At 35.7% G+C, this 24105-nt stretch overlaps 1 protein-coding gene across 2 annotated transcripts; it reads left to right on the top strand.

Moving 5' to 3' along the window:
* The first annotated feature begins 970 nt into the window (after nucleotides 1-970).
* Nucleotides 971-22997, top strand: LOC133849364 (protein-tyrosine sulfotransferase). 2 transcript variants are annotated; one of them, XM_062285397.1, is made up of 7 exons: nucleotides 971-1136; nucleotides 4902-5032; nucleotides 10491-10731; nucleotides 10802-10981; nucleotides 12687-12823; nucleotides 12920-13118; nucleotides 20390-22997. In XM_062285397.1, the coding sequence occupies exons 1-7, from the start codon at nucleotides 978-980 to the stop codon at nucleotides 20861-20863; spliced, it is 1521 nt and encodes a 506-aa protein (XP_062141381.1). In that variant the 5' UTR covers nucleotides 971-977; the 3' UTR covers nucleotides 20864-22997. The 2 variants fall into 2 exon arrangements, with proteins under 2 accessions (XP_062141381.1, XP_062141382.1); XM_062285398.1 differs by having other exon boundaries at nucleotides 12920-13080; nucleotides 20390-20547.
* Nucleotides 22998-24105: the final 1108 nt, after the last annotated feature.

Here is a 24105-nt window from a genome sequence, read left to right as displayed (position 1 = left end):
TTAGAATTAAAGAATTGAAGCTGCAGTTGCAGCAGCAGACGCAACAGCATCCCAAAGAGAACAGAGTTCGTCTGCATCGCAAGTTGCAAGCTGAAACTGAAGCTGAAGTTGAAGTTGAACGTTGCAGTTGTAAAAGGTGCGTAGTCATTTCAAGGCAGTCGCTGCTGTCAGTCGTCGTCGTCGTCGTCGTCGTTATCGTTGAGAGAAGAGAAAGAGACTTTCAGGCAAATAATTTGAAAACTATTTAAATATGCTTATGACTGAAGTTTTTTACTTTTGCAGACAAGGATCTCTGGCGGAGAGAGACAGCACAAGCTAGCTCGGGGCTATATAAAACATAATTTGCCTAAGTAAATATGTTTAAAATGCAATAAAAACAGCACAGCACAGCACAGAGAGCTAACCAAGAAGAACTCTATACAACAACGGAAGCGATAAGCGGCGCATAAAAATAATAAACGTAAAACGTGGAAAAGTGGAAACGTGAAAACGGAAGCAAAGTTAAAATTGAAAATTTTGTGCAGCAAAACTGACCGCAGCGCGAGTCAGTGAAACAAAAACTCTGTGAACAAAAAAAAACACAGAATAACGAAGCTTGACTGCAAACAAAAGCCAAGGAAATGCAAAGCAATCAACGTCATAAACAGCAGCAAAAGGAACAAGAGCAGCAGGATAGTCAAAGCAAAGGCATCTAAGTGTAAACAGCAGCAGAGAGGCGCAAAACTACACACAAAATTTTTGTGAAGAAACCAATTTACATATTTAAGCTCTGTGTGCAACACAACGGTTGCAAAAGTCAGTCATCAGTGTAAAAAGAAGGTGGCATCAATCGATAAAAGGCTAAACAAATAGACAGGACAGCTCGGTCGAGTGGCTTTGGCTTGACTTGATTGAAATCGCACAAAATCGAAGGCAGTTCCAGAGCGAGAGACAGAGAGAGAGAGAGAGATATATATACAGATATATACTAGATAAAGATGCGGCTGCCATATCGCAATAAGAAGGTCACCCTTTGGGTGCTGTTTGCCATAATTGTTGTCACCATGTTCCTATTCAAATTCACCGAGTTGCGACCCAACTGTCTCTTCAAGCTGGATGCCACAAACGATTTGGCATCGCAAATGGTGCACGTAGAGGTAAGTGGACAAATAAACAAGCCAAAGGCCAGAGTGAGAGAGAGAGAGTGTGTGTGTGTGAAGAGGGGAAAGATGTAGTTGAAGTTTATTTACACTTGCGGCCATGTTAGTTAGAAATGAACGCGCTGACCAGGCGACGATTGCAATGATAAATCAAATTGTGGCAACAACCAATCGCTTGCTCTCCCTTTCTCTCTCTCTCTCTCGCTCTCTGGAGATTCAGGATAACTAATTTCATGTTGACTGCACACGCTGACCTAACCGCAAGCCATGCAAAGTCATTGGGGGATTTGCTGGTTATCGGATGGTCGAACACCATTTTGTAAACATTAGTTGGCCAAATGCCATCGGGACTAACAGTTCTTATTATGCCACCCCCCAACCCCCCTCGTTCCGTCCCTCTTCCGTTCTGCGGTTCTGTCTTCCCTTTGCTTGGACAGCAGAGAGAATTAGATTGTTGGCCCCGGATACTCGAAAAGAATTTCGCATCGAGAGCAGCAAAAGCAAAGAAGGAAATCAAATCAATTGGCCACGTATCAATTTTCACAGCCAAAACGGTTGCTTTTAGCCAAGCTGCACTGTACAGACAACACAACGTGTTAAGCACTTAATGGCCAAGAGTGTGTGTGTGCTCTGTGTGTGTGCAGAGTAATTCATTGATGTGTTCCTCCTGCTTCTCCCATTGAACACAACACAACACAACACGAGGCAAATCAATTAGGCAGCCAGGCTTCACATTTAATATTGTTCCGTATCAAATGGCTGGCTGCAGCTCAGCGTTTTGTTATTCCGTTCTATGCATAATGTGAATTTAATAATTTAATATACACGCAAACACTTGATAAGCACAAATCAATACAATTTCGAATGCTTATCAATTGATTGCACACACATACAACGCTTCCAACACTTTCAATTGCGACTCACTTGCTCACATCAGCAATAAGTTGTGATTAAATCAATTGCAACTTAATTGCAAACCATATTTATTATTAAAATGATTATTTTTATTGCTGCTGCAGCAACTTGGCAGCAATTAAATGCAAGCAACGCCTCTTGTAATCAACACAAAATTCAGGCATCATTTCGTTTATTTCACCAACCAAAAACGAATATTCAGATTTTTTTCTTTTGTGTTTGCTTTTGCTTTTGCCAAGGCAACTTTTTATTTCTTTTCCATAAATATTGGCAATTGCAATTCATAAATTTATGTTATTTCAGTCTCCAATTTATTTGTCTTATAGTTTATTCAGATGCACACATTTTCTCTTTTAATCAACACAAATTTCCAGACACCCAAAATAAAATTGAGTTTGGCTATTTGAATATCATAATTCAGATACGTCAAAGATACTACATGTAAATTCAATACTGTAAAGAATTGTTTGCCAAAGCAACTTTAATTTATATTTCTTACAGTAAATATTGGCAATTGACTTTAATAACACATAACATAACATATTAATGTGGATATTTTCACAGTCTCATCAATTTATCCGCTACTCATAGGGTAGAAGGTTATTATAACATTGTACATCCAGGAAATGTATTTAACAGACAGAAGAAGGCATCTCCGAACTTATGATCACCGTTAACAGCCGCAACGATATAACAAAGTCCGTCTGTCTGTCCGTCCGTCCGTGTGAACCCCTAGATCTCAGAAATTATAAGAGATAGAGCTATAATTTTTTACGGCGGCACTTGTTATGTTTGTTTAAAATTTGTAAATCGAATAGCAAGCGTAACTTTAAAGCTAGAGTCGCGATTTTAAAAAATTCTTGTATATGGGATAAAAAGCCTCTTTATTATGGGTCTTAATTGATTGTAGTACTATATAAATACACCAAATATAGCTTTCAGTATGTTTAAGTACCACACTGCTTTGCTTTAATCCAAAATAGCTGCAAAATGCAATTATCAAAAAAGACACCTTACGTTTCTTACAAATTGTTTGCCTTTACCATAGCAACGTTATATGACATTATATAAGTAAAAGCAATTCAATATGATATCTCAGAGTTAATGTTGATTTAAGCTCTTTAACATGACAAACAATTAAATGCCACAATCACCTTTTGTAATCCACACAAATTGCAGACATTATTTCACTTATTACTCAATATGAAAATTCTGTTTTATAAGCCACTTTTTTTTGCATTTATTAAAGAAATTTCATATTTCGGCAATTGGCAATTTAATATGAAATGTCTTTTTAAAAAATATATATGTATATAACATATCTATTTATATGCAGAGTTTTGGCTATAGCTGCAAAATAAAATTGTGGAAATTTTGTATAGCATTTTTTGTCTTTTACCAAAAGCAGTTTCATATTTCTTGCCATAAATTATGTCAGTTAAAAATCATAAGTCAGCTTTTAAAAAATATAGATATATATATATATATATATGCTCATGTAGATACTATATACTATATAGAAATTTTGAAATAGCAGTGCTACGAACTACGCCCTTAAAAAAAGTTATTATAATCGCAACCTTGAGGCAAAATTTAGTTAACAGCTTAGTGTGTTTAGCTATAAATAATTTAAACATTTTTGAATGTTGAGGAATTCCATATTTCAGCAAATATGAATAATATAAAAATATGTTCATTGAAATAGCAGTGTACACTAAAATTAAAAATATATTATATAATTTCAATTTCATTATAAATTTCTCTCTTACGCTCCACTTAATTTGCTGCCTAAGTAACTGATAATTGAATAGCTATAAATATCGATTTTTTTGTCACACCATTCAACATTATTTTTAGGTGTAAGATCAGTCCGTATTTTATCATTATTTATTTATCGAATTGTGCACAAGAATTTCGAATTTTCAAGCGACTTTGGCTGTGATCAATATTATTAGGTCGCAGCACTTTGTGTCTGTTTTCACTTCCTTCACCCCTTCCCCTCTCTTTCTCTGCTGCGTTCTTATCACTTTTTTTTTATTGACCAAGTGATAAGAGCTGAGAGTGAGAGCACATACATTAAGTGGGCAACTGGGCATATGGCATATATACAAGTTATCTCCAATCGATCGCTGACTAATCGAAAGCGGTTTTTTTGTTTTGGTTTGGTTTTTTTTTTTATGGCCAGCTGGCAAATCTCACGCCTCGAATATTAATTTGGTTGCTTTTATCGGATCTTCTGCTTAGGAAATTTTCACGCAAATTTTACCACAATGAGGCAGCGTTTTTAAGCATTGCGTATTATATGGGGGCTCAAGATATACTCGAGAGTGAGGCGCTTTTCCTTTTTTTTTCACAATCTGCGTAGGCAAATCCTTTTAAATTGACATTAATGCGACAGGCGCGCGCGCCAAAGGTTAAGGGGCAACTCAGCTCTTTCACACACAAAGCACACACACACACACACATACACTTGCATAGTGTGGCAGACAGGTGTGTGTGTGTGTGGGTGTGTTGTTTTTTTTTTAGCCTACGCAAATTCAGTTGGCATCAACGTCACCTTCCTGTGGCACCCGACATCCGTTATCCTGCCATCTGCCACCTGCCGCCAGCCAGCCAGCCAGCCAAAAGTTCACTCCCACTTCCCCAGCTGCTTCATAATTATCGTCATTATCATTATCATCGTCGTCGTCGTCGTCCTTGTCGTTGACGTTGTCGTCAACAACTGGGAGCCACGTAATTTTTTGCCTACAACGTATTTTTTTTTCTAATTTAATTTCATTTTTTTTTTCTTTTCCTGTTCGTCGCCCGTTGCCCGTTGCTGCTGTGTGCCACGCCCACTTTATCCAGAAATACGTCACAGATGACAATCAACGCGTCTATTCATACAACCGTGAGATGCCATTAATATTCATAGGCGGTGTGCCCAGATCTGGTACGACATTAATGCGCGCCATGCTCGATGCTCATCCCGATGTGCGGTAAGTTCTTTTTATCCATAAGCCACCTTCTCATTTCCGTTTCCGCCAGCCTTCTGCTCCTTCTTATCACCCCCCTCCCCCCTTTGCTCCTCTATTGTCATCCAACTATATATATAGTATGAGTACATACGTGTAATTCATACAACCTGTTTGATATTTACATATGCCAGCCACAACTTTCGTCTCACACAAAAATATTGTTGATTGATTGCATTAAGAGGAAGTTGTGCCATATCCTTTTCAATATTCGCAAATTTGTTTGACGTTTAATCTACAATTTTGCATCTTTTGATCACCATAAATATCCATTGCATTGAAATTATTTATTGACATAAAGTGCTGTTCACAATTTAGTTGCATTTCACTATTTTTACTCCGTGTATATAATAATAATTTATCTTTAACAGTTTAGTTGCATTTCATTCATTTACTTGTTCTATAATAATAATTTGTTTTTTCACAATTTATTTACATTTGCTTTGCTTTACTTGTTTTTTAATAAAAGACTTGAAGATAAGCCACGAGTTCTACAATGATAATTTATCTTTATGTCAAAGTGAAATGTTATTCTTCGATTATAACAATTCTTCAATTCGTTGCGCATTCATTCTTTTGTTTTTAATATTTTTTTTTTTTTCAAAATTGTGATCACTTATAATTTTGTTTGAACTTAGTCAACATTCATCTTTATTAATGAACAATCTCTTTATTAGAGAACAATATATAATCATTATTTCATGATATTTCAAATCAAATCAAGTAATTGCGGTTTGTGTTTTTTAATTATAATCTCAGCTGCTTTGGCTGACAATTTGGTATATTTTGTACTCGATGGTATACTTAGAATGTAGTACTATATCAAAATACCAAATATTGCCTTCGCAATATTTTAGTATTTTTATCAAATGAATATGATAACAATCGTAATATATCAAATTAATCTTTTAATAATTACGATCTGTGCTTTTAACTGTATTATTTACGTATTTGTTTATTTTTTTTCTTATTGAAATGTAGCTCAAGTACAATTATTCCAACTTTTTTTTCTAAAATTTCTCATTTCATTTGTGTTGAAGAATAACTTTAATTCATTAAAATTTGTGTGCTTGTTTTTTATTGTAACTTGACTGCAATTATTTTAACTATATTCCAAAAACTGCGATTGATATAAAAAAAACAAGTTTTTTTTGTCAAAAGCAACTGTTCTTTAATTAATGTAAACTCGAAATAATTGTCAAGTCTCAACGGTTAACAAATAGCTAGACCATAACTCTAATTGAAGCGAAATATGTAACATATATGCTAACCAAATATGGAGATGCAAAAACCAAAAGAAGTTTCCAAAAATAAATGATGCACCGCATTTCCTAGGTTTCAATGCAGCATCCAACATAATTACTACATATGTATATATAGATAGCTTGGCAAAAACAAACGCTGCGTATACGTAACATTTAGCAAACGAGGCATAATTAATTTGAAATGTGACACCTTATGCTGATGATGTAATCGATAAGCAGATGTGGAAATGGATCATGCCAATCAGATGTTGAGCTAATTTGTAGGAAACTGCACAAAACACGTAATAAACATGCCTGTGTGTGTTGATGTGTGTATACAAAAAATGTATGCGTGTGTGTGTGTAAAAAAAGAGCTGTGCTTAGGTCGAAACTTTTGAAATAAATAGGAGAGGAAACGAGAGACGAGAAGAGGAGAGCAGAGATGTTTATTATATGACATGATGGATGGTTGGATTCATCGTTTGGCCAATTGGGTATCTCTCCACGTCCCAGCCTCATTCTCTCTCTCTCTCTCTCTCTCTCTCTCTCTCTCTCTCTCTCTCTCTCTCTCTCTCTCTCTTTCTGTCTCTGTCTCTTTCTCTGTTTCTGCTGTCACTGTCTAACGCTTTTTTGCTGCGTGTGGAGGACGAACGTAACTGTCAGAGAATGAATTAGATTATTAAGTTTTCGTTACGCATGAGTAATTAGCCACGAATTTTTCGTCCTTTGTGCAGCCAGATGTGAGTGAGTAGACAAAGCGATGGACGGTGGCGGGGGGGTGAGGGAGGGAGAGAGAGAGCAGCGGGGTGAGCAATGAGTTTAAAGCTTTTCCCTGCTTATTTTATTAACAATTTCGCTTTCTCTTTTTATATACATGCTATATATGTATGTACATACATTTTTTTTTTGTCAGTTCTGACTTGTGGCTCTTGGCTCTAAAACTGTCTGTCGAGAGTCCTGAATCGTGGTCTTTGCGCTAGCCTGTCGACAGCAGTGAATGCCAGGTTTTTTTTTTTTGGTCCTTTCTCTCTCCTCTTGAGTTTTGCTGCACAGCACAATTTCCGCTATTTAAAAACTTACTTCCGGCGCTGCAGCGTGGCATCGCAGCAGCGGCATCGCGGCAGCAATGTATTTAGTTAAATTTGTGCCACCATTTACAGATACATCTCCCAGCTCCATCTGTAGATCCAACGCGTCTCCTATGTAGATTGCTTCAGTGTTGTTTTTGCTTCGGTTTTCTTTTCACGTTTATTTTTTTCATCTTTTTTTTTTTTTTTGCGATGGCCTCGTTAGCTTTTGTTCGTCCGATTTGCATATAAAACACGCGCATGTAATAGCTCCCAAGATTATATATATTTGCCAAAGAGAAAGGGAGAGAGAGGGAAAGGGAGAGGGAGAGAGAGCACCCTTGTACTCTCTGACCTCGACTCTCGACTCGACTCGACAGCAATGGCAACGGCAACGAGACAACTTTGTGACTCATGCACTCAAAGGCTTCGCAGCAGATGGCAGATTAGCACAGGACACTCCAGCTATGTGAAGGGGTTTGATTGTAAAGGGGGACGGGGAGAAGTGGGATGTTAGCTTGCTAATGTGTCGCACTGCAAATACATTTCGCATAGTATCAAAGGACGTTTAACTAATTGTAATCCAAGCTGCAAATAGCAAATTTGCTGCATTGCAAAAGTGTAGCATACTTTTGAGCGCTCGCTTAAAATAGCAAAGCTCATCAAATATTTTGCTGTCGAGCTCGATTTCGATTGAGAAAGTAACTGCTATATATTTTCATCAATGCCAGAGTAATGGTAATAATGTCTGCATATTATTTTCTATAAATACTTGCTTGAATAATATGAATAATGCAACACATCTTTGAAACAAAAGTGTAGCCCAAAAATAGACAGCTCAGCGAATATTTTGAGAATTTCAATTGAGAAAATTACGTATAGTAACTATTGAATAATTTTGCAATGTCCAAATTATTGATGTTCTTTTGTATGTATAATAATACACTTATAATTGCACTCAGTTAAAAAGAGCAAAAGTGTTGCATATTTATGGGAGCATCCCTTAAGTTGCAAAGTTCAGTTCAAATATTTCACATCTTAACTGTAATTGCAATTTCAATTTCAATTGCAATTGTTCGATTATTTTTGCAGACTTGACTTATTCATTTTCTTTTGTATAAATACTTAATGACTGTTGCACATATTTGAGAAAAAGTGTAGCATACTTCTGAGCGCTTGCTTAAAATATACATAAATGCTAATGAAATATTTTGATGTAATTCAATTCCAATTAAGTTAAACTAGATTGCAAATACTAGTTCATTTTGTAAAAGCAATTATAGAATGCTTGAATTATGAATTATATTTTGTGTAAATGCCTAATGAATCACATTCATAATTAGGCTCTGCATTTAGAGCATTTAATTTGGGCATCATAACTTTAACTTCAACTGTTGCCACTCGAAATTAATTCAATTTGCAAATCAACGACTACAAGGCAAAGGATTTCCACAAGATTTCTGCACAGTTGCATAATCGATTAATCGATTTATCTGCCTCAGCAATCTTGAGTACATTGCTTAAGCTAAGAAAACACCAAAAAAAAAAAAAAATACAAAAATCAAAAAAGTAGAAAAAGGGAAGGAGAAATGAGTTAAGCTTCATTTACAGCTCCATATTTAACGCTGTTAATTTGCAAATTAAATGACGCTGGGAAACAAATCAACTGTGGAGGCCAGCATGGCTCACTGATTAAAGCCTCCACATTTTGTGCCTCCTCGTCTCTCAACGTGCTTTAAGTGCTGTTAAGAGAGGAGCGGAGGCAGGAGTGAATGAAGAAAACCCGAAAACGCGACAAGCAATTTCGCAATTTCGATTTTATGCTAGCATGTTTGAGTTGTAGTTGGAATTGGAATTGAAATTGAAATTGAGTTGAGCTGAATTGAGTTGAGTCGCGAGTAACCTTTTCCATTTGGCCGAATGCATTAGCGAGAGGCCCACAAAAAACACACACAGACAAACAGCCAGCCAGCCAACCAACCAACCAACCAACCAACCAGCTGCAACAGGCACCGAAACAAGGCAACAGGCTGCAACATGGTTTTGGGGCGACGACGTCGGAGGCGGTGGCAGCGGCAACATGCGACATCCGTTTGCGCCAAAGCCGTATCCAAAGCCAAAGCGAAAGCAATGCGATATCAAACATCATTGTGTTGTTCTCCATTTTGTAACATGGCATCTCATGCAACATACGACAACGAGCACTCCATATCCTAGTATCCTGGTATCCTGGTATCCCGCTTTCCTCCCATTGCAGCATATCCCACATCCTGCTACAATTGCTACTGTTTCTCGCCATTCTCCCGCTACCAACCACTTGACAGCTTAAACTACACTACAAGAAAAACACGTGCTAAATAGAAAAAAATCTTCAATCTTTACATGATTAAAGCAGATAAATTCTTAAATCAAAGAACAAATTTTACAATAACTCTAATTTGACATTTTTTAAATATTTTCTTATTGCAAATATGTCAAAATTGAATCCCGAAAAAACAAGCGCATATAAGGATAAAATTCTTGAACTTAGATTGTTTAAAAGAAATCAAAAAATCATTTTTTGTTAGATCCAAATACGGTGGTATTTTTATTTTTATGACCATGAACAAATTTTTTGAATCTTGACAAATTTTACAAATTAAAAAAAGATTTTTTATGACTATCAAAGATAGAAATCTTGTTTCAAGAATTCTTTTAAAGAACAAACAAGTAAAGCTACAATAGAGTGTGCTCAACTTTGAGCTATCCGCTACTTATTTAGCATTTTATTCCTTTAATATACACAAATTAATATACCAAAGGCTATAATTGGTATATTGATATGGTAATACATTAAAAATATACCATAGAGTACAAAATATACAAAAGAATTTCTTTCTTAAATAACGTTTCATGTCTTTATTTGTAATCTCAAAATGATAATTGAGAATGGAAACTTGTTTCAAGAACTTTTTCAAATTGCAATTTTGTTTCAAGTTTTTAGCACGTAATTTTTCTCAGTATGTTGTACCTTCGCTTCATGCTTCCGCCATTGTTTTGCTATATGTCTCTATTTCTCTCTCTCTCTCTCTCTCTCTCTTTGTCTTTTTCTCATCGGTATCATCCATTTAGCTGCGGGCAGGAGACGCGCGTCATTCCGCGCATTCTGCAGCTGCGCTCGCATTGGCTCAAGTCCGCGAAGGAGTCGCTGCGACTGCAGGAGGCGGGCATCACCAAGGAGGTCATGAATAGCGCCATCGCCCAGTTCTGCCTCGAAATCATTGCGAAACATGGCGAACCGGCGCCGCGTCTGTGTAACAAGGATCCGCTCACACTCAAAATGGGTTCCTATGTTATCGAGCTATTTCCCAACGTAAGTACGAGCAACTCTTCTTCTTTCTCTACATCGTTTCTATATGTTTTCCACACACATACACTTACAGGCGAAATTCCTATTCATGGTGCGCGATGGACGGGCGACGGTTCATTCGATTATATCCCGCAAGGTGACAATCACCGGCTTCGATTTGGCCAGCTATCGTCAGTGCATGGAGAAGTGGAACCATGCCATCGAGCTGATGCACGAGCAGTGCCGTGACATCGGCAAGGAGCGCTGCATGATGGTGAGTTGTTGTTGTTGTTGTTGCCCCGGTGGGGTGGCAACCCTGACGCCGCCGCGTTTATTTTTCATTTTCATTTCATACCAAATGGCAAAAAAAAAAAACAAAAATAACACAAGCATGTAATTGCATTTAAAAGCAAAAATCACTAACAGGCATTCGCTTGTCGAGACAAGTACAGCTGAGGTGGCAACCCTATTCACTCCCATGTGAATACTGTCTGCAATAACTGTGTAATTGCATTCGGATGCAAACAAAATGCACTCGCTGGAATACAAATCATAATTTGTTAAGATGCATTAATTGCATGCTGAACGTAGCACACGTAGCTTTTAGGTAGGCAGCAACCCTGGCAGCTCACTTAAGAGTTCTTTTTGAAATACAGAAATATTTTATAGATGAAATTTGCTTAAAGCAATAGATATTATTTTTAAAAACTATAAATGATTTCACAGTTTTTCGAGTGAAATAAGGTGGCAACCCTGCTTCTCATTAAAACAGTCTTTGAATATAAATTATTATTTAAAAAAAAAACAAGTTTGTTGACATTATTTACAAAAATAGCTTAAGCTTAACAAGAGTATATTTCTGTATTTCTCGCTTAGTCAACAGGTGACTACCCTGCTTACTAATTAGCAAGTCTTTAAACATAAATTGCTAATCAAAAAATGACATTTATTAGCTTGCAATTTTAACTGCTCAAATAGCTTCAACTTTAATCAAGTTGTGATTGCTTGGTTACCTTAAAAACGGGTGGCAACCCTGTTTCAAACATAAATTGGTTGTTAAAAACAAGTTAAACTTAGAATAAATTAGCTTTAGAGGAAATTAAATATACATATATCCTGCATAGATACCTTAAGGTCAGGTGGCAACCCTGCTTTCTATGAAGCAAATCTTCAAACATAAACTAATTTGTTGGCAATTTTGTTAGCTAAAAAGAAAGTTAAAAGTTAAAGTCAAAGTAAATTAGCTTTTGTATATTTACCTTTGAGTCAGGTGACAACCCTGCTTTCTATAAGGCAAATCTGCAAACATAAACTAATTTGTGGGCAATCTTGTTAACTAATAAGAAAGTTAAAAGTTAAAGTCCAAATAAATTAGCTTTTGTATATTTACCTTTGAGTCAGGTGACAACCCTGCTTTCTATAAGGCAAATCTTCAAACAGAAACTAATTTGTGGGCAATTTTGATAACTAATAAAAAAGTTAAAGTCCAAATAAATTAGCTTTTGTATATTTACCTTTGAGTAAGGTGACAACCCTGCTTTCTATAAGGCAAATCTTCAAACATAAACTAATTTGTGGGCAAATTTGTTAACTAAAAAGAAAGTTAAAGTCCAAAGTGAATTAGCTTTTGTATATTTATTTTTGAGTCAGGTGACAACCCTGCTTTCTATGAAACAACTCGTTAGTAGATTAGCAAGCGTAATGAAAACATAAATTGCTGAGCACGTAAAATGAAATGGTCAATGTGCAATTTTGCAACAGTAATTAAAATAACCATTTTCTGAATCGACTTAATAATTTCTGCAAAGTAATTGCAGCAATAATTGCAGTTCAAAATAAGATAAAAATGAAGTTCTGGTGATGAAAATTGCAATGCTTACAGCGCTGTTCAAAATAAGAATGCCTTAAGCACACACTTATACAAGTAGTATGCACTCTCGACTTAATAACAATGGGAATGTTCTTTGTGTCTTCAAAAGGTTTACTACGAGCAGTTGGTGCTGCATCCAGAGGAATGGATGCGAAAAATCTTGAAATTCTTGGATGTGCCATGGAACGAAGCTGTGCTGCATCATGAGGAATTTATTAATAAGCCCAATGGAGTGCCGTTGTCCAAGTGAGTATAACAACAAAAGTCAGTCGAAGGCGATGGCAAAGCAGCATTAACTAATTGGAAATTGTGTGCACAACATGAACATATGAACATCAACAGGGTGGAAAGGTCGTCGGATCAGGTTATCAAGCCGGTCAATCTGGAGGCGCTGTCCAAGTGGGTCGACCAAATACCGAGCGATGTGGTGCACGATATGGCCAACATAGCGCCCATGCTATCCGTGCTGGGCTACGATCCGTATGCGAATCCCCCGGACTACGGTAAGCCAGATGCATGGGTGCAGGACAATACATCTAAGGTATGTGCAACAAACATTCAGACAGACACGACAGGCAGGCGGGGTAACGTGGGTAAGGCAATCCCATTGAGGCAGGGCCAAAAGTAACAACGAAACGAAATGAGACGAGTGGAGTCGAGTCGAGTCGAGGCAAGTCGAGTCAGACACATTTTGGGGCAGGTCAGAGACAGTCAATCGGGCAGACAGCAATGCAATGCAATGCTGCAGCACAAACACACAAAGACAACAACCGCGACACGCTGTTCATTCCCCTCCTCCACTCCCCTCCTTCCCACCGTTCATCCTCTTTTTCGTGCCACGCCGATCCGGATATCCCCAAAAGCATTCAACATGGCGCCCATCCCTTTTGTTGTCGCTCCAATTTTGTGTTGCCATCTTCATTGTCATTTTTGTGTGTGCTTCGGTTTCATGCAACCCGCTGTTCATTGCTGTTGTTGCTGTTGCTGTCACTGCTGTTGCTGTTGCTGTGGTTGTTGCTGCAATTGCAGTTGCTGCTGCTGCCAGTCGCTGCTTCTGCTGCTGCTGCTGCTGCTGGCTTCTGTCATTGCCATATTTTGAACTTTTGCTTTGTGGCAACGCATTTCAGCCATATTCGTAGATGCAGCATTGTGTCCTTGCACCGCATACCCTGTAAATGTCCGTTCAAACAGCAGCAGCAGCAACAATTTCAAATTTATCACATTGCACACATGTCGCATACGTAATTTTTTATCATGAAAATAATACCATTTGTCACTTTGTGTTAACACTAAAACGCACGTTTCTTAGGGTATTTAGAGGGCACATGCAGTGCACTTTTATAGGGTATTTACAGGGTATATGCAGAACAGCATTATAATGCACTTTTATAGGGTATTTACAGGGTATATGTAGTGGCAATAGTAGTAATAATACTAGTAGACAAATTGTAACTAACACAAATATTAATATAAAGTTTTTTTTATGGGTATTAAGTAAGGGTTAAGCTAGAGATATCCTGTAAACCTCAGAGTGTGTAAAGAAGTGAAATTTTTAGCATATTTTTGGCAATTATTCGTCTTAGTTTAACTCGATATTTTGTATATAAATTTGTATAATATTTATTTTGGTATTTAGAGGGTGTTTGCTAGTCGAGCATGCTGTATACTATTGCATACTTGTTACACATGATTTTGTATATGTTTTGTAATTTTTTTTTTAATTTTTTTTTTGTAATGTTTTGTTTGTTTGTTTGTTTCTTGCACTCACCTTTTTTTTGCACTTTGCATTTTGTATATATTTTCTTCATTTTTTTCTACTTTGTTACGTATTTTCCTTGTTTTTTCTTGCTCTCTCTCGTATTATTCTTTTTTTCAGCCACTTTAACATGGGTTCGTATCGCTGTCGCTGTTGTTAGCATTGTTGTTGATGGATGGAAAGGGGCAAAAGAGGGGGTTGCACTCCCTGGGGGTCATACACACACACACACACACACACACACGGAGTTAGCATGCGAACACAGAGTAGAATCATATCGATGACAATGATAATGATGTACACTATGAGCAAAAAAAAGAAAACAAAAAAAAATGGAGAATAGGAAGAACGAAATTTGCCCCGCTTGAAATGGATTTTAGATACACACAGCTTGGGGCACGTTTGGCTGGCAAAAACAATGGCGGCAAGCACTTAGTTTGGTTGCATGCTCATTTGCCTGTTGCAAAAGTGCCTCTGTGTGTGTGTGTGTGTGTGTGTGTGTGTGTGACTCGCATTCTGCATACTTATTTTCTATTTTGTCTCTGCTTCGTGCTCGGCTTTAGCCAATTTGATCAACATATTGCCAGGCACAAACCATTTGTCTCCCTCTCTCTCTCTCTCTCTCTCTCTCTATCTTTCATTCTCCCTCTCTCTCTCTCTCACCCTCTTTCTCTCTCTCTCGCCCTCTTTCGCTGTCTCTCTGTTGCCATTTGAAAATCAATGAGAATACAACAAAATTTGTAGCATACTTTCTGGGGCCAGCTTATAAAATAAATATGAATTGAGCCATCTCAATTGTTGTGCACAAGTGGCACTCTCTATTCCCAGCCAGCCAGCTTCACAGCCAGCTTGCCAACTAGAAGCCATCCCATCAATTGTCTGCTGCTCTAAATACATATTGCATTCAACAGTCGCCGCTGTCAAGGACATATTGGGGCATGTCGAGAGCGATTTTCAGTGCTGCGATTGTTTACAGCAACACAACCAAGAGCCAAGAGCCAATAGTCAACTATAAGCCATAAGCTCAAAGCTCATTTCATTCAGTTGAAGAGCGCAGCGAAAAGTAATTGCTATAATCTCTTTTCAATTATTGCAATTATATTGATTTTTCTTTATTTTTCTTGTTGAACATTCACAACTTTTAACTGCATTGCAATTTAATTGGCATTTGTTTTTGCAAATCTTAGTTAAATTCTAGTTAAATGTTTATTTAAGCAACTTTAGCTGCGTTGTTTAGGTTATTTTCGCAATTCAATATTATAAATGCAATATTTCAAATTCAGTTTCAATATCTAACAAAATAATTACTATATATTATTCAATTTAAACATAAAATTCATTTTTAATTTAATTCGAGTCAAATTAGCAATTCTAGTTGAATTATAAATTTAATGCCAAGTTCTTATTAAATAATTATGTTGTATTTATTTTCTAAACTCTAATTCAATTATCAATTAAGTAATTATATTTATTTTAAATATCACATATTTCAGTTCCATTATTTTGTTGATCTTTGCAATTAGATTGTTATTCATTTAATTCAATTTAATAATCAATTTCATATTAAATAATGATGTTAATTTTCTAAATTCAAATTGAGTTAAATGCAGCTTCAATTTGTAATTAATGATATTTATTTTTTAAACATCAGCAAGTTCAACTTCATTATAAATATAATAACAATGATTTTCATTATTTAGTAGCTCTATGAAAAATCATAATGCAGTTGAATTTTCTAATTTAATTCATTTCCTAACCATCAACAACTCTTACTGCATTATTTTAATAAATATTGTAATTATTATTATCTCACTTTAAACAAAATTTTCCTTTTAAATTCAGTGTCATTTTCTAATGAAGTAATTAAATTGATTTTAAAGGCAGCAACAATTGACAAACAAGTTAATTAATTAATAATCATTGCAATCCAATTTATTTAAGTGATTGATTTTTATTTCTTAGTAAATTCAGTATGAAATTCTCATTGAATAATTATATTGATTTTCTAATTTAATTAGTAATATTTCAATTTAAACACAATATTCAATTTAATTTCTTAATTCATAATATCAGTATCAAATTCTAAGTACAATAATTAATGTCATATTCAATTTTTAATTTTTGAATTTAATTCTTTTTCAATTGGGAATTCAACTAGAATATTTGATTTAGAATTGAAATAAGAATAAAACTTCAATGTTCATAATAATAATGCAGCTGAAGTTTTCGATGCTATAAAAATCAATAAAGAACAATTTCTAGTTTAATACTAGATTAACAAAGAATTTAATTATTATTATTATTGATTTTGAATTCTTGGTTAATTTTGTTAAATTCTAAATTCAGTATAGATTTCAGTATTCATTTAAAAATAATATTAATTTTGTATTCTTAGAGCCTCTCTCTCAGTTTGTTATGGCACTTAATAAACGAAAGTTTACAAGTATTTGAAAAGTCGAAAGCAAATATTAAACAACAAATTCAACTAGCGGAAAACTCGCGAGAAACTACACAAATTTCTACTTTTTTTTTTTGATGGCAAGCAAAAGATTTCTCAACTGGCTCCGCGAAAGAAAACTTTGCGTAGAAATTTGAAAATGCAGCTGTAAACTTTGAGAGCAGCTTTTGTTAGTGTTTTAAACAAATGTCCTGTCTTAATGCAATTTAACTTGGGTTAATTTAATATTAATAATTGCTGATTTGATAAAAGAAAACAACAAAAACTAGAGAAAAAATGGCTACAAAGGCTAAACTGTTAAATAACAAAGAAAAAAAAAAAAGAAAAGAACTGAGCAAAAGAAACAGCGCAAAAGTAAAGAAGCGACGCTTAATTTACATGCAGCTGGCCAAAGGAATGCAAGGGGCGTGGGGCAGGGAACGGGGACGGGGCGTGGCAGCAAGCAGTGCACATCCTGTGAAGTCCTTTCGCTGTCGCCGCTTTACACGGCGCGTTAAATTAGCGGCTAATTAATTAGAGCAGAGCTCTGAGCGCGCAGTCGAGTTGAGTTGAGTTGAGTCGAGTTGCGATGAGTTGAGCTGGCGACTGACTGACTGAATGACTGGCTGACTGGCTGCTTGAATGCCAAGTGCAGTTGTGGAGTGGCAACGAGTGGGGGACAGCCAAGTGCTGATGCGGTTGCCATTGCTGTGATGCTGTCGCTGTCGTCGTCGTCGTCGACCTGTCGCATTGCCCATTAGTTGGGGCGACATTTGCTCGAGGACTGCTCATAAATTAAAATTGCAAGCAACTGACAAGCAGCAGCTGCTGTTGCTGTTGCTATTGCTGTGAATGTTGCTGCTGCTGATGTTGCCCTCCAGGTGGCGCTGCGGTGCAGTGGGGCGGTTAAAAGCGAGTTGTGCCTCAACTCGCATTTGACTGCAACTTTGATTTTTCGATGCTGTCACGTTGCGCCACGTTTGCTGTCACAACTGCAATTGCTGTTTGTACCAACAACCTGACAGCTCCAAATTCGCTATACACAGCTGGTTGAGTGTGTGCGTGTGTGTCTGTGAGTAGTGGGGGGAAAGAGAGAAGAAGAGAGAGAGAGAGAGAGAAGGTTGCATAGCAGCTCGCCATAAATGCCAATTTAAGCTTCCAACAAGCGAGAGATACGCCTGCAAACACAACAGAGACTCGCACCCAGTCTCCCCCTGCCCCCTGCCCCCCTTCTTCCACTCGCTCTCTCTCACAGCTCCTCCTCAACCCCGCCCCCCGTTAGCACTCGCATGTCGTGTACATATGCGCAATTGAAATGCCAACAACAGAACGGCAAACACACAAAGAGCCTCGAGTTGCATGTGCCACCTCCTCCACTCCTCCCTTGTTCACACCCGCCTCCAGCTGGCGTTTACTATCCGCAGGGCGCCCAACGTGCGTCGATTTGTCTATTTGTTCATTCTCTTCGTACTCTTCCGCCTCCTCCTCCTCTTTTTGCTCTTCCAGCTGCTGTTGTAGCATCAAAGGCAATTATAATCAATTGAAATGCCGCCAATTTTATTTTATGCGCGTAATTTATGTTAATTGCAAATATTTTTAATAAATTACCTTTTTGCCCATCAGCCCAAAGCAACACGGAACCGAACAAAATTTAATATCGTGTTGCAAATGCATAACTTTCTTTTTTGTTTTTTGTTTTTGTTTTTTTTTTTTTGGCATTTTAATATGCTATCGACAAAATGCAAAAATTAAAAATTAATTGAGCTGGCCAATTTAGTGGAAGTTTATCTTTTGCGCCGCGACTCTGTGCAATCACAGTTCACAGTTGCGTTTTGCCCGTAATGTGAAATCAATTGTGTGTGCATGCCGAAAATGCAAATGATTTTCACTTTTCCTCTCCCCTTTTGCCACAATACATAAATTCATACATGTATATTCTATGTAGTTTTGTGTTTTATGCGACTTTTTAGGATTATCACAAAGGATTCGCATAGAAAACTAGCATTTTGAATAAACAAATTTGAATTTGCACTTTGCTTAGCTAAGCAAGCAACCAACAAACAAAAAAATGTAGCATACTTTTGTGGGCAATATTCAAATTTCATATAAGTCTGGATTGTTTAGCAAAAAGTCAATTTGAGGCTGCAGCCTACGATTTAATTTTCAAATTTTACTTAGGAGCCAAATGTGTAATCATTGCAAAATCTTTTTTTTTTCTTGCTTTATTTAAAAGAGCTAAAAGTCAAATTAACGCTTATCAGCTTATCATTGAAATTGCAAATTAAAATTAAAAGAGTTGCAATATTCTTGTTTTATATATACATTTAATTTCATTTAATTTATACATTTCATTCAAATCTGAAATGTTACTTAAGCCAAAAATCTATAATATATTTTTTTATATACAAATTGTGAACACTATACTTTTATGTATCCATATCTGCAAGCCTGTTTAAATATGCCAAAAGGTCAAATTAAATGTTCCGCTTAGCATATACATAAATGTAAAATTTTACTTAGGCCAATCATTATTTTAGTGTTTAATTTAGTGTTTAATAAAAACTGCTGCAAAATTCTTTCTTTTTTTAAATCCAAAAATTGTATTAAAGCTTCAGCCTATCAGTTAAATTAAATGTTAGTTAAATGTTGGATCATTTATTAAGCGTTTAATTTGCCATGAAAAGATTTGCAATATTCTTTAAAGTTGTATTTTTTTGTTTGGCAAAAAGTCAAACTAAAGTTGTTTTTTAGCGTTTAAATTGCAATGAAAATAGCTGAAAAATTCTTTATTTATTTTTCTTTTTATCTTTTGAATTGAAATTTTGTTCTTAGGCCACAAATGTTGTATCATTTATTTAGCGTTTAAATTGCAAAGGAATCAGAGCAGCTGCATCATTAATCAATGGGAATTTTGTAGCTTATCAAAATTATGATAAATGAAGCGACCCTCGCGACCCCAAAAGAGGTTTCATTCGCAATTAACGTCAAATCGTGTTTCGGAGGCGGCATAAAATGTCGCTTAGAATTAGCGAAGATTTGATTCGATGTGTGTGTGTGTGTGTGTGTTGCAGCAAGCATTATGCATGGTGCATTTTGTGGCAAGAGCATATAATATAATTATGCCCCGAAAATTGTTGTTGGCTGTGTGCAACACGCGTTGCATTTACACTTAATGTGCATCTGCTGTTTGCATGCATAATGATCACAATTATGATGCGGGGCCAAAGGCAGAGGGGCGGAGGGGCGAATGTTTACAATGTCCATTGGTTAATATGCACAACAACAACAGCGACAACAGCGACAGCAACAGCAACAACAACAAATAATGACAGCTTATAAATAATGGGACACCAGCGGGCATTGGCATCTAGTAGAACGCTTGAATTACGTTTTATGCATTGAGAGGCGAGAATACGTGTAAACACATACTAATATATATACAGTATATACATACATATGTATATGTATGTGTGTGCATATGGATTTTTATGATATTAAGTAGCATAATGCCAAGCTGTTGTGTTATGTGGTGGGTGTATTTTTGCCATTACTCATTTGTGTCTCTCTCTCTCTCTCTTTCTCTCTCTCTTTCTCTATTTCTCTCGATGAAATATTGTAGCTAAAAGCCAACCGCATGCTGTGGGAAAGTAAAGCGAAGCAAGTGCTGCAGATGGATACCAAGCCAGATGAGACAGATAATACCAACAACAACAACAACAACAATAATCATAATAATGAAGATAATGCCATTGACAAGAACAGCGACAACAACAAGAATATCAATAAAATGCCAGAGCAACAACAACAACAACAACAACAACTTCAAGCGGCTGAACAGGATCTGGAGCAGGAACTACAACAACAACAACAACAAATACAACAACAACAACAACAGGAGGAACAAGAGCAAGAGCAGGAACAGGAACAGGAGCAGCTGTTGCAGTCAAAACAAAAGCCAAAGGATGTCATAACGATAAAGCAGCTGCCGTCTAACTACAACAACAACAACCACAACGAGAATAAGAAGAAGCTGATGCACAACGGCAACAACAACAACAAGCAGTATGCCATCGGTGCATTGGAGGATACATGATATCCGCATATACCCATCAGATTACCACGCGGCAGGCATTGAAGCACACACACAACACGAGATGACAAAGCACACACACACATACACACACACACACAGACACACACAACCATAAATTTGCAATTGTATTAGAGTGTTGCATGTGTGCACCAAAATGCAGCAAACATACATAACTATCTATATATATATACACACACACACACAGATATATAACTACGCAGAGATGTATGTGATGTAGCTGATGATGTACACAACAAAAAAAAAAAAAAAAAACAAAAAAGAAATCAAGTTGCAGCCACCTAAAGAACTATTAAATCGATTACAAATAAAACCAAATGGTTGCTAACGCTCCACTTAAGTACTCTACTCTATCCCAGACCCTCATTCCCCTACCCCGCTCTCCCCTAACTAGCTTTAGCCCTTTATATATACCTATATATATATATATGATGTATATGTAACTAGCATATTTTAGCTTTTTTTTATACAACGCCTTTGGCACTTTTTCAATACTTTTTTATACGTGTTCTATATATACATTTTTTTTTTGTGTATTCATAAATTGTAATTTAGTTTTTTTGATTGTACAGAAAAGCAGGCTCAGTTTTTTGTAAAGTTATTTCCGTTTTCGGGTGCCAGAATCTCAACCTGCAAGCTCAAAGAATAGTTTTTAAAAACAAATTTTGCCCTGATTTTAAAATAAACGAAAATCTACTATTAAAAATGAATATATATATATATTAATATATATTTAAAAGAACAAGAAAAAAAAATGACAGAAGAGAGCTTTTAAACTGGAAAATAAATTTCGAAACGATTTACATGTACTCGATGTTATACAAAGTGAAAGTGAAAGTAAAAGTTTTGCTTGCGATTTTCGAGAGCCTTTAACTTCGTTTTTATATAGAAAAAACAAACAGAAAGTACTATATATAAATAAATGTGTTTTGTTGCAATAAATTGACTGAATGTATAATACATGGATATATATATATATATCAACTATATATAAAAAAAAAAAACAAATATATATATACATATGTACTATATAAACATACTACGCATAACGTATATGAGTGTCTAATGTAAATGTTAATGGAAAACACACACACACACACACACTAACAAACACAAACTCACACACACACACAGGATTACGCAAAATAAACATAAATAAAATAAAAGGCGAATAGGCTTAATAAGTATCTAAGAGCTGTTGACATTGTAAGGCTTAGTTTAATTAACAATAATAATGCGAGTCTATCTTCCGTATGTATTGTTTTAGCAGGCAGTGTGGCCCACACACACACACACACACACACACACAGCGATGCATAGCACTCTGTCCGTCCGTATGCGTATCTGTGTTTGTGTGTGCGACAGAGATGGCAAGCATGTAATTACCGTTAGCTGTTAGCTTTTAGCATAATTTTTTTTTTTCCTTTTTTTTATTTGTGTGTCTTTTAACTAAATAATACGCTTTGTTGAAAAGAAAAAAAAAAGAATTGCTGACAATAAAAGTTAAATAAAAAAAATACAAAAAAAAAGTAAATAAATAAAGTTTGCAAGGAGACAGCAGAGAGTAACAAAAGAAAAACACTAGCGTATCGTCGTAGTAATAATATTTACACACATATTGTAGAATGTGTAATGTGTAATGTGTAATTTAGCCACTGTTGCGTTATAATTATTGTATGTAAATGTTTAAACTAAATGTGAAATGTGAACGTGAACGTGAACGTCAATGTGAACGTCAATGTGAATGTGAATGTGAATGTAATCTATTTTTGTTAGCTTCCATGGGAAAATTTTGTTTTAAATATTTACCCTACACCCTACACACATGCATGTAATTAGATCAACAAACTGTTTTGTTGAACGATACGAAAAGAAATCTACATTAATCGTAAGCTTAACATTAATCTAATAAGTCAATGTCTTAGCAATGATGAAATGAATGAATGAAGTGGGTGGAGGGGGGCAGCGTGCTTGCAGCTGACAGACAATCAAAGCTCAAAGAAACTACACACGAAAAAGGAAAGAAAAAAATAACTGCAAGTATAACAAAAAAAAAGAAGAAAATAAATAAATCTAACAAATGAATATTAGCAAATTTATTATGATTAATCAAGAATTGAAATTGAAAATGTTTGCGCTGCAAGATCCAACGAAAATGGAAATTCATAATAACATAAATATATAAATACATAATTTATATACATACATTATTATTATGCATTATAAATAGTTACTTAAGCAAATTGTACAATATATGTTATTGACAACAAACAACAACACAACAAGACAACAACAACAACAACAAAAAAACACTAAATGAAACACAAATTTAACAAAAGAAAATAAATAAATAAATTAAAAATATAAAATAAATAAAAAAATATATAAAATATATAATAAAAATTACAAAAGGAAAATAAAAGTTAAACATGATACAAATCGAAAGCGCTCCAATATTATTTCTTGTTTGTTGGCAACTTTAATCGTCATTTTTACAGATTGATTTCGATTCTACGAATCGATTGCAACAGGTCCCGTTAAAATGGGTAAGGAAATGGCTGAGCTACAGTCACTTCTCAAATAATTCTTAATGTGCAAATACATTTTTTGTTGCATACTTTGAGGATGCGCCAAAGTCAATAGTTATCCTAAATGTAGCTATAACTCGGCAGGATTTGAAAGGATTTCGAAAGGACATGTATTTTCGTATTCACAAATGCCAGCAGTATCGATTTGCATTCAAGGATTTGCAAAATTATACTAACAAAAATTTCGTAAAATTTTCCAAGGGGGTGGCATAGAAAAATCGTCCTGATTTCAGAATTTCCGCTGTAACTTCGCCATTTTAAGAACGATTCGGATGTCCTTTTCCAAATCGATAGGTGGTTATAAAAGGATACAGAAATTAGAACAATATCTTTGAAAGTCCTTCAAACAGCTGAGATAAAAGGTCTTTTTGCTCTAGAGAAAATTAGCTATATCTCAAGAATCCTTGGCAGGATCACGCTGAAATTAGTGTCAATCAATTTTTATTTGAAAGGGTTATAAACCATCCAAAGGACATCCAAATCGTCCTGTTACTTTGCGAGATATTCAGGATTTTGTAATTTTGACCATTTTCTACTCGCTCTGAAGCTGAAATTTTAAAGCGTTGGATTCTTAGATAACACCATCGTTTTTTGATGCCAATCGATACTTATCGATACCACGAATCGATTGCAACA

This window comes from Drosophila sulfurigaster, chromosome X (genome assembly GCF_023558435.1).
Source record: "Drosophila sulfurigaster albostrigata strain 15112-1811.04 chromosome X, ASM2355843v2, whole genome shotgun sequence".
Lineage (NCBI taxonomy): Eukaryota > Metazoa > Arthropoda > Insecta > Diptera > Drosophilidae > Drosophila > Drosophila sulfurigaster.
Note: the sequence above shows the minus strand (reverse complement) of the source record. Positions and strands in the feature narration are given on the sequence as shown.

Bases quoted from the DNA above. Each gene is read 5' to 3' on its own strand.
- LOC133849364 (XM_062285397.1), top strand. From the start codon at position 978: ATGCGGCTGCCATATCGCAATAAGAAGGTCACCCTTTGGGTGCTGTTT. The intron at 12,824-12,919 runs GTGAGTATAACA...GAACATCAACAG, and splicing joins AATGGAGTGCCGTTGTCCAA to GGTGGAAAGGTCGTCGGATC. The intron at 13,119-20,389 runs GTATGTGCAACA...GAAATATTGTAG, and splicing joins TGCAGGACAATACATCTAAG to CTAAAAGCCAACCGCATGCT.